We start from the raw sequence: 12,145 nt of genomic DNA, 5'->3' as shown, positions 1-12,145 counted from the left end.
TTCTTTTAAAGACACACCTTTCTAAATCATAGGGTTCATTCTGTAAAATAGATTCAAATGTTATTTCAGAAAACCTTATCCATGAAACTATCTAAGAGGTCTTTTATAAATGCAGATTCTCAGGTCCAGACACCAGGCCTACAGAATCAGAATCTCTAGACATGAGGTTAGAAATCTGCTTTTTAATAAGTTCCTTGGATAATTCTTTATCAATGAAAGTTTGAGAGTTTGAGAATTACTGCTCTAATTCACTAAATTGAATACAAATGCACTGAAAGTTAACCTGGGGAAACCAGGAAGGCTTTTACAATCCCATTCTAAGGGACTTCAAGTAAAGAACCAAGATCAAATTTCAGAAGTCCATTAGCATTTTATTCTATCTGTAAAAACGGTCTCAAAGTTCTGGTAACTCAAGTTACCACTTGGATAGACTCTAATTATCTAAGCAGTTTACCATGTGGAAATGCAGTGAGCCATTTACAAAAGCAATGTTTCCCTAGAGGATTCACCAGATCGACCAACAAAAGACACACATTCGGACTGCAGAACCTATCTCAACTACTGGTGAGAAAACTAGAATCATTTTGTTAATTCTCATGGTAGTTTCACCTTTCTGCCATTAATAACGATCTCAGGGCTAGCCTTGAGATGCAACGGTCATTCTGTTAGATAACTTTGTTAAAAAATCATCTGAGAGTTACTTCAGGCATGTTATAAAGTTGTTCCTAATACCATAACCAAATAGCCAGACACAATCCTGAAGCAATCAGGATCCTGCATCAAGGATTTGAAATGAAATATTCTGTTGAAGCAGCAACTGAATCTTTCAGCTTAAGAGTGTAAAACTGCCAAGAGTAACTGATTCCTTACATTAAGGCTCTCAGCTGGTCTATAGACATTCAGAAGCCAAATGTGATTCTACTCAAAGAGATACTTTGGAACAGTTCTTGATCTTCATTTAATCCTCCTGGAGAATATATATATTTGTAGCCAGTAAACCACATTGTTAACACACTGTTTTCAGCTATCTAGACATTTAGTCTGTAAAGACATAATTAAAGACTGGCTTACCATTAGTTTATTGTCAGTACGCACTTTTGTGTATAAGATAAATAAGATAAAACAACCTTGGTAAAATTTAATAAAATTATACAAAGATGAGAAAAATCTTAAACTTTAGTTAAAAAATTAAAAGTAGGGGGCGCCTGGGTGACTCAGTGGGTTAAGCATTCCACTCTTTATTTCGGCTCAGCTCGTGATCTCAGGGTGGTAAAATTATGCCTTCCACTGAAATCCGCACTCAGCGAGGAGTCTATTTGAGATTCTCTCCCCCTCTGCCCCTACCCCCACTTTCTAAAATAAATAAACAAAATCTTTAAACAGAAAAAATAAGTAAAAGTAAATTAGTTACACCGGAAATAATATAACACTCAAATTGGGAAGGATTTTTTTTTAACCAATTATTAAAACAATTAGAATTTTTTAAAAAAATCCACAAGACAGACTGAAGAATTTAAAACTGTTAAATCATCCAGAGACAATTTTTATTTATAGTCTCAAAATAAAAGTCTCTTAAAAGGACTAGCTGTGTTTATCTTAAAAAGTCACCTATTTCTGGGGCGCCTGCATGGCTCAGTGGGTTAAAGCCTCTGCCTTCGGCTCAGGTCATGATCCCAGGGTCCTGGGATCGAGCCCCGCATTGGGCTCTCTGCTCAGCAGGGAAGTCTGCTTCCTCCTCTCTCTCTGCCTGCCTCTCTGCCTACTTGTGATCTCTGTCTGTCAAATAAATAAATAAAATCTTTAAAAAAAAAGTCACCTATTTCTTAGTGATGTTTTAGTTTCCAGTTTAGCCCGCTTTAGACTATTTAAGATCCATAGACCTCCATCATTCAAAACAGTAGTTGTTTGGGTAGAAGCTATCATTCTCAGGTAGCCAACTTAAGGGAATCAAGTTCAAAGAAAGAGGAGGAAGACACCATAATTCTGAAGTTACCATATGCACATACCTTGCACTGTGAGGAAAACGGAAGCGGCTGACGATCCTCCTTCATTGGAAACCACACAGAGATACTCCCCAGCATCGCTGAACTTCACACTCCGTAGCTCCAAGGAGAGGTTAGCCAAGATCCTCATTCTCGCTGGGTCTGCCTGTCGTGCATCTCTGTCATTCCTCTGCCAGGTTAGATTGTAATCCACCGCACTGAGGACGAGACATGTCAGAACTGCTCTTTCTCCAGGAGGGACTGTAACATTATCAGGCACTTGGATGACTGGAGGGGGCTCTGTGTGAAATGAAAACATTCAAATCAAGAGACCTAACAACCATTTTGCTCACTTATAGATGTGGTTAAAAAATTTAATGAGTACATATTGAATATCTTATAGAGAAGATGCAGTACAAGAGAATATATTCATTACTACCTATGTCTATGACCTGAAGAAAATTATCATTTAATCAAAAGATTCTTAAAAAGTAGTGCATGTTGTAAAAAAAAATAAAATAAAATAAATCTAATTTTTATCACATTTGCCAAATACTGTAGTTATAAATGTATGCCTTTAATCGAAGACTTGAATGTTCTCTAATTTAAATTTTAAATTAAATTTTAAAACATCTTACTATAAAAGTGAGCAATAGCACAGGGTACCTATAACCTGAAGACACCATGCAAAGAATGTGTTTTTAGTTCCTTTAATCCTCAATGTAAAAAGAAAAAAGTAGTGCTTGTTTACATACCAAAGCATACTTGAGTCTAAATTTATAAATTATAGATATGAAAATCAAAAAGGCATGGCAAAAGGATATGATTAGACTAATTTTGGATTATAGTGTGAAACAAATTTTTGTCTGAGTTTTGAAGAAAGTAGCATTTGTGGATTTTTTTAAATTTAAAACTACTTAGTGTTTTAAAGAAAAGAGGACACAAAGTATGGTAGACAATAGTATACTAAGTATGATAGCATTAGCTTTAAGGAGAGTTACAGACTCATTAAAAAGACACAGTACAACAGCAGTGTATGACAAATGTTTCCCCAGAGGCATAAGGAATGTCTTGATTTAAGAAGGTCAAGTTAAGAGTAGGCACAGACCTTTAACAAAATTGTACACATAAAGCCATGCACACAAAAGGTATTGAGTAATGCATGCACATTTCAGATGTGGTTAAAACCCATTTACTAGTTAAATATTTAGCCAACATTCTAGAGAGAATCACATATCACTCTAGTTAGGTTTGAGAATGAATACAAATGCCCCTCTAAAGGACGCTTTGCCTGAGTGCTGTAGCAAGCCACTACTCAGCAGTTATACAGTAATAAAAACTGTGCTGAGCTATGCTCGCTGGAAACCCACGGGCCTATTTTAGTTTAAATAGGAAAGAGTATCTGATATTCAAGATCAAATTTTATTCTCCTTTACTGAAAACTATTTATAAGTGCAGATGTATCAGAAGCCTAGAGAAAACCTGGGAGCAATATGATAAAACCATAGTGGTCATCTCCGAGGGATAGACGTGTATATTTTCCATATTTTTCTTTGTATTTATCTTGTTTTCCAAACATTTTTAGAAGAGTAGATGCTATTTTATTTTTTTTATAGATGCCATTTTAAATTATTGTTTAAAAACAAAATTTTATCATTTTGCTATGTTTTTAAAATATTTTATGAAAATGGCTAGCAAATCAAGTAGAAAGAGTACATGACAAAGTTAGAAAGTTCTGGAGTCTAGCTGGGCTTGACACAGAAAATATGACATGCTTTGTTAAATTTAAATTTCAGATAAACAATCAAATAATATTTTAGTATACAGGGACACCTGGGTGGCTCAGTGGATTAAGCCTCTGCCTTTGGCTCAGGTCATGGTCTCAGGGTCCTGGGATGGAGTCCTACATCAGGCTCTCTGCTGAGCGGGAAACCTGTTTTTCTCTCTCTGCCTGTTTCTCTCTCTGCCTGCCTCTCTGCCTACTTGTGATCTCTCTCTCTGTCAAATAAATAAATAAAATCTTAAAAAAAAAATTTTAGTATACATATGTCTCATGAAATTATTTCAGACACACTTATATGAAAATCGAATTTACCTGGGCATTCCAGGTTTTTATTTGCCGAATCTGGCCACTATAGGCTGCCTAGTTCTATCTCTAGGTGTGTGACCTTAGAGAAGTTGATAACTAAATTAGGTTATCATTTTTTTTTTTTTAAAGGGAGGGAGACAGTAGGGATGGAGGGGGTGCAGTGAGCAGAGAGAAAATCCTAAGCTGGCTCCACAACCAGCATGGAGCCCAGTGCTGGGCTCAATGCGAGGCTCAATCTCACAACCCTGAGATCATGACGTGAGCCAAAATTGAAAGTAGGATGCTTAACTGACTGAGCCACCCAGGCACGCAATTAAATTAGGTTATCTTAAAGACCCTTTCTAGTGCTAATGCTTTATGATTCTAACATACAAGGTGGCATAACCACCTAAGACCTGAAAGTGATAGCACATGGTGTGTGTTCACATCCTATCAAGATCTTTCTGAAGGCCACATGATGTTTCGTATGGTTTTCTTTTCTTTTTTCTTTTCTTTTCTTTTTCTTTTTTTTTTTTTTTGTTCTTCTGAAACAAAGTTCTTCAACTTTGGGGGGATTTTTAGGAAATGGGAAATCTCACTTTAGGCATGTTGGGTTATGCTGGGCACATGCCTACATCCCTCTTAAGGACCAAGGCATGCATTTCCCCAGCTGCTATGCTTGTTGGCTACATATAGCTCATAGTCAAGGCCGCTAATCTGCTCAGGGTAAGACCCCCTGTCCAGGGTAGCCCACATCCAGAGATCACTTCATGAGGAAGCAAAGGATCAGCTCTCTTGCCTCAATTCAGGGCCATGACAGCTCCAGAATTCCCTGTGGGTCAGCTAAGGTCCTAGTAGTGACTGCAAGACAGTTTAACTTCTTCCACTTCTGTTAACTCCCTTACAGGTGCTTCTTCCTGGAAAATTCCCCAATAACCCTCTTGCATACAAGCCCTGGCTCACTGTCTAGTCCCTCTTCAGACATAAATCCAAATAGGTAACATGCCAACTTTCTAATAACCTAACAGGTGGGATTTGAAATAATGACATACAATTTCATTGCTGCATAAATAACTAGAGATAATAAGTATTATACACACTGAAATATTTATGCATGCATGAATAAATTCGGCGAGGTTGGAGGAAATGATGAGGGAGGCAAGATAACAGAACGCCTGGCCTGGTGCTTGAAGTCAGCCCTTCCTAAGTGAAAGGGTTGGATGACGATGCTAGACTGAGGCTGGAATAAAAGAACCAGAGATGGAACCTCAAAGCCTCAAAACTGAAAGAAGAATGACAAGTATAGGCCTTGTGGCATTAGTAAAGATTGCTGGAAGCGAGTGCAGGAATCTTCTCACTCCCTACCCTTGTGACCATAATGGGTCATTTGCCTGTTCTGGGCTTCAGTTTCCTTACCTACAAAATGATGAGGGGGTGTAAGATTGTTTCCAAGTCTTATCCTGTTCTAATTATAATTATAATTTAAGATTACCTGTCACTGGCATGCCCCTGACAAGTCTTCTTTATTCTTGGTATTTTACTTAAACCCAGAATTATAGTACCCTGTGTGTGTGCATTGGGGGGAGGGCCATTGTGTGAAGAAAGAAATTCGTAAGTTAATGTAACTTTGTAACAGTACCAAACGAATTACTAAATGTCACTTGAAAAGGATGAATTTTTCATGCTTCTGCAACCCTATTCATTTGTTTCTATGTGGTTATATGCAATAAAAGAAGTTCAATGCTTTTCACACCCATTTTGCTTTTAAAACATTCAATAATCAACATTTCAAATGAACCAAAAATCTTAAACATCTCAACCAGAAGAAAATGCTGAAAAAATTGAGGTAACTTATTGGTAGAACTTTAGCTTTTCTTTAAACATTTTTTTAAAAAAGGATTTCATTTATTTATTTGACAGAGACAGAAAGATCACAAGTAGGCAGAGAGATGGGCAGAGTGGGGCGGGGAAGCAGGCTCCCCGCTGAACAGAGAGCCTGATGCAGGGCTTGTTCCCAGGACCCTGAGATCACGACCTGAGCCAAAGGCAGAGGCTTTACCCACTGAGCCATCCAGGTGCCCTAGAACTTTAGCTTTTCTTTAAACTACTCTTGCGTGCCCTTTGACTTTACAAATCAGTGTCCACAGTGACACAGGAGCATCACTAACCCACAATGCCTTGATTTCTAACACTCCTTTCCAAAATATAAGATCTAACTAGGCTCTGAATTTGCACGTGATTCCAGTGAGTTGGTCAGGTAACTGCTGGGTTCTCAGCCGAGGCTGAGAGAAATTCAGAAGTGAGCGGAGTTTTCAGGTAATGGTGAGCCCCGAAGGAAAAGTCTACATTTCCAAGTCCAAAGGGGCACTTTCTTGTTACTACTGTGGTTACAGTCATTACCATTACCATCAGTGTTTCCTGCTCCTTCTTTCATAATTGACCAAATGGGATACAAGTCCTGAAAACAGGCTTGGGCACAGTATAATTTCCTAGTGATATACCACTGCCTGGCTGGCACAAATAAAAGTAGAGGGTCATGTGCACAACACGCATATGGAAGTTACTGACACCCCAGAGCCAAATTCTTAATAGTCAGTTCACGAATTCGTACTGGCACTTCCCAGTTGTTTATGCAAAATGTTTAAATCCACTCACTCAAACTTCTTTCCCTGTTGCCTTTCCCTTAATTAATATTGCTGGAGGAGTGGGGGGAACCTAAGTGCTCAAGTGTTTGTTTTCCCAGAAGCTGAGGAACGTTGACACAATGCCAATACTTTTCATAATTACTGGAGATGAAAAAAATGAATAGTTTATGATGCATGTCAACGAAATTGTTTCAGAAGACAAACTTTATTTTTCTAAGAATAAGAGAATACAAATAAATTTACTCCAAGAAGAACATGCTTGCATGCCTTTGTCTTAAAGTTCAGTTTGGACTTACTGATAACAAACATAAATCCTAGGCTTCTAAGCAGCTCTACAATTTTGCAGTTTCTTTTACCTTTAATTGTCTGAAGAAAAAGCACATTGGTACTAAAAGCAGATAGACATTGTTATAAAACTCAGTAGCTACATTTAGGTCAGAATAGGGTTACTATTAAACACAGAGAAACACTAATCTATAAGGCAGGTAGAAAATAATTCAATTGAAACAAATTTCCCAGTAAATTCTAGATTTATGGTAAGTGGCTTAAATCCTGATCATTGGTTAAACATGATAGTCTTTTTGTATCCTAAGAATTCTGGGAGATTGGAGGAAAAAATTATTTTTTCACTAAAATATATTCCACTTTATAAAGCAATGAGTTTCGCCATCCCTTTATTCATCAGAAACATACTATCTAAGAGCAAAATAATTAGCATTTCTTCCACTCTTAATACCAGTATTGTAGCCACTGAGGCCCTACGTTTCTTGAACATGATCACTTTCATTACCGCCTTCAATTTAATGTCAGAATCCATTCATAAAAAGCACACTGCTTATTATGAATATGGGGGAGGAAAAGGGAAAGTTTTAACCTTTTATTCCTAGAATAGAACGCTTCCTTTTCTTAAATTCTATCCCTCCCTTTCTCTAAATTTCCTTAAATTTTAATAAAAATGCATATGCTCATTTCAAAAAATATTTATTGAAGCTCCTACGTTAATAATAACAGTACAATAATAACAACAATAATACCTAAGGTCTATCAAGTGTTTCCATGTGCCAGGTTCTCTTCTACATGCTTGACATACACTCTATTGTTTATCCTCATAGTTTCTCCATGAGATAGAGACCGTTACAGATATCCTCATTTTACAGTTTGGAAAACCAAGGCACTGAGTCCTTAAGTGACTGGCCCAAGGGAGGTCACGTAGCTACGAGTGGGGAAGCCAGGATTAGCAAACACCCCATTTCCACGGAGGCATTAATATGCAGGCAACTGCCAAGCAATTAGTGATAATTACCTGACACATCAAAAAATGTCTGTGCCCGTCCAGTCCCCGCGCTGCTCACAGCGATGCACTCATAGGCGCCTTCGTCAGACAAAGTGACCTTTTCAATCTCCCAGTTCACACTGGAAGATTCTCTGGGGTAACAAAATAGAAGCCTTTTCAGTTATGACAAAAACAAGGCAAAGCTGAAAGCAGAAATTCCATTTTTTTAAGTATTCATTCAAAAGAAAGATCTAAAAATAAACGGATTAAACTGCAGAGTTCTTTATAGCTTAAAATGACATACCTTTTAATTAGAACATTATGCTTTCTGAGCAAAAGTCACAACAAAGGCAATAAGATATGGAATCTGTGCATTTCTTTAAGGAAACATTTTCTGGCTATTTCGAAATATAAGATAATGAGTTAATAGAGAAACACTCCTTAAACCCTCTCTCCTTTCACATTATTTCCAGTTTTGGGTCATGTTCGGGGTGGGGTTCTTAGCCAAAGCAATTCAGCCACATAATTCATAAGTCTGAAAGTAGAAAATAGACTTTTTGATTCCAAAAAGATAAATACCCTTTAACTTTCTTATGTCTAAGGTCCACATAAGACTATAGAACTATCTGGTTCAATCTGCGCATACATCAAGAAAAGACCAAAAAAATCAGTTTTATTATCAAACCTGTCATTTAGGTTAAAAAAAATTCCTTCCCTATAATACTTATCCATTCATTTAATAAACACTATTCTTTGTCCTTTAACACTCTTCAAATTTTTTCTCATTCTCTGGAGGTGTCTTAGTAATAGATATTTAATCCTAATAGATATTTAATACCTAATTAATACATAATAATAGATATTTAATAACTAATTAGTAAATATTAGCAAGTATTTACAAGATTCTAGTAACTTACAAAACAGGCATTGTATTAGTTGAAAATATAATTGAAAATCAAAACTATTTTCATAATTTTTTATAACCTTTTTATAGCTATTTATAACCTTAAACATAGCTATTTATAACCTTAAACATTTATAACCATAGCTATTTATAACCTTAAACATTCTGGACATAGGTGAGATGAAATGCCTACTGCAGAGTCAAGACACCTTCCACTGGAGTCTGAAAGTGTAGTGAGATACAACATCACAGTAATGACTCCAGATCTCTTGCCATCCAGACAAACCATACCTGTCATCAAAAAATCATGAAGAACTTATTGAGGTCTTAATGTGTATTTAGCACATTAGACTTTGTAAGCAAAAGTGAAGTCATAGGTTCCTGTCATCAGAAAAGTGAGAGAATGAGCAAAGTCATTGTTCCATACATTTTAGTAACCAGGAATATTCATTTTAGTTAGTTTCTTTTCAGTTGCGTATGCATTAGGTGTCAGCGGTCCTTACTGTCACATTCAGAAGGAACAGGATTATGAGTTGACTATCAGCCCTAGTGATCATCTAAGCTATATCTTTAGTGCCTAATAGCAGTAAGGTGAGTCCAAGTTTATGACTGTCATTGTCTAGAAGTACTGGGAAGGTCCAGGAAGGCAGGAGTTTGAAATACATAGAGTCATTCATGTTTTCTCCAATGCCTACTTCACAGCCAAGCATATATTAGGATTCATCAAAAACTTAGACACATGGAAATTTTAGAACAGTTCTTACAGTCCCAAGTCCCTTGTTTTAGAAACAATTAAGTTGAGACTCAGGAAGAAGGATAAGTGATTTGTTCAAAGGCACATAACCAGTGTCAGATTGCTTGAAGAATATTCTTTACAGTGATATTTTCTCTTCTCTTATTTAGGACATATGACATGAAAATAATTCTTTTATCATATTGTCGTCTCAGTTAACATTAAAATTATATGGCCACAATAAGAAGTTTTGAAGGCATGGCCTTTGGAATAAGGAAAGAACATGTCAAATTCAAATGTGTCCTATTGCGCATGCAAACTAATTCTCTCTTACATCCCCTAGTGACCATAGCGACTCACATAACAAAGATTAAGTCACATGTCCCAAGCTATTAGGAAATCTAGGGCAGGGACATGTGAGTGAATCAGGGTTAGAGTATCAATCCATCACCACCCATTCCAAATTCTGTCTTTGGCCTTTCACAACCAAAGAGCTTAATATATGTCAGCAAGGCATGTCACATCTCCGGGCCACAGAGCTGGAAAAATGAGAGAAAGAATTCTTGTGGCTTACCTCCCAGGAATTGTGTGGAATTAATGAATTAATGTTTACAAAGAATCTCAAGTGTCTTTGAAATATGTTACTATTTAAACATGAAGCAGAATGATTTTATTTCATCAGGAAGTTATGCAGCTTCAACATTTGATACCCTGGTCAGTTATACTGCTGATTATTAAACATGGAGCTAAGGCAAATCATCAAGTTGTACAATATAAAAAAAAGTAGCAGAAAATAATACAGTTCAATCTTTAAATAGAATTTTTTTCCAAAGTTAGGTTAATAGATAAAATGGGTTAATACTGTCAAATATTTAGCATCTTATAGAAGTTATATATATTAGTATTGAATTAACAGCATAGAAGTTCTGTAAAATAATTCCTTGAGTTTTTACCAACATGTAGTTTGTTTCATTAGTAAGTTAAAAAAAAGAAACATTTTCCAGAAACCATCTGCCAGTTTTCAAGGTCTACTTAATTCTATCATAGATTATACTTATCTAAAAACAATCAACCATCTTCACAAGGAAAGTCAGTGCCTTCTTGCCCACCTCCTCTGACTGCTAAATGCCGTAGCCGCACATACTCCCACTCCCCCTGTTGCCCCCAACAAACTCCCCTCCCCTGACCTTCTCCCCACCCTTCTCCTCCAGCCATGGTGGCTTCCTTCCGGTCTTTCTTTCCCACATTCAGCCTTTGTGCATCTGTACTTACTGTTCCTAGTATGCAAATGCTTTTCCCTAGATATCCGCATGACCATCTGTCACCATGTTTAGGTCTTTGCTGAAATGTCCCTTATCCTGAATTTTCAGATTGCAATTAAGCCAAAAACACATGCACCCCATCTACCAAAATTAATCTCATCCTAATTAATCTGCTCTACATTTTGCCACAGTACTTAATCGGATTCACTTATCATAACACTTTAAATTGTGTTCAGAGCTTGTTTGCCCCAAGGACAACAAAGCTTAAACTTTTCTCTTTTGCAAGGACTCTTCCAAAATGTGGTCCCTAACCATGTGTTCATAATTTTGTATTCTTCCTGTTAACAAGAGACCCTCAAAGGGCACCTGGGCGGCTCAAATCAGTTAAGTGTCTGCCTCTGGCTCAGGATGTGATCTCAGGGTCCTGTGATCGATCAGCACTGGGTCCCTGCTCAGCAGAGAGTCTGCTTCTCCCTCCCCCTCCCCCTTTGTCAAATAAATAAAATCTTTAAAAAAAAAAAAAAACAAGCGACCATCAATTTATATAAAATTCAAATTCTTTAAAACCTGGATCAACCCTTGCATGAATTCTAGCACTTATTAAATTAACATATTATATTATATTATATTGTTTTCTATCTTTCTCCATTACAATATAAGCTTCATGAGGGCACAGACTTGGGTCTGTTTTGTTCACTGCTATATTCCAAGATGAGGGAACAAATAAGTGGGAATTTCCAATGAAAAAGCACATTAAAATGTATATCAATTTGTATTTAGATGTTTAAAACTGTCTATAATTGCTAATAAAAACATGCACGCACTTTAAATACTGGTCTACTCCAAGTGTAACTCCATTTCTGACAAAGCTCAGGGTAAACGGTAGAAGACTCTCAACAGAGCAGGGAATTTGGCCTGGATGCAGGTAGTATCCTGGGGTTTTCTTGGGCATTGTAACTCTGGGAGCATCTGGGAAGAAAAGAACATGGGCAACAAGATCACAGTGATATTGTGTACTTCCTGTTAATCCATTCAAAAGCTTCATACTTTAATTATTCCAGTAAATCCTCTGCACTCCAATTAATCTAAATGACTAAAATCCACTTTAATGATCTTTCTTTGTTCAAACTGTATTAATTTTTGGATATCTCCATGGACCCCTTACTAAAGTATTCACTAAATCTAAGTCTCCATTTATTTTTAAGACACATTATTTTTTGGGCCACCAAGCTAGAAAAAGCTACCAAATTAGTTACCATACTTCATTAACTGTAGAAC

At 36.8% G+C, this 12,145-nt stretch overlaps 1 protein-coding gene across 1 annotated transcript in view; it reads right to left on the bottom strand.

Annotated features, from left to right (window-relative positions):
• Positions 1-12,145, bottom strand: part of LOC111150763 (hemicentin 1) — a 471,859-nt gene that overhangs the window by 264,121 nt on the left and 195,593 nt on the right. Inside the window, exons 9-11 of the mRNA XM_022508355.1 lie at positions 11,692-11,836; positions 7,999-8,120; positions 2,007-2,282 (exon numbers count right to left, since the gene is read on the bottom strand). Coding sequence (XP_022364063.1) covers positions 2,007-2,282; positions 7,999-8,120; positions 11,692-11,836 — 543 coding nt within the window. The remainder of the gene's footprint in view (positions 1-2,006; positions 2,283-7,998; positions 8,121-11,691; positions 11,837-12,145) is intronic.

Source organism: Enhydra lutris, unplaced genomic scaffold, assembly GCF_002288905.1.
Source record: "Enhydra lutris kenyoni isolate GAN:26980312 unplaced genomic scaffold, ASM228890v2 scaffoldscaffold24, whole genome shotgun sequence".
NCBI lineage: Eukaryota > Metazoa > Chordata > Mammalia > Carnivora > Mustelidae > Enhydra > Enhydra lutris.
This window is presented reverse-complemented; position numbering and strand designations above follow the sequence as displayed.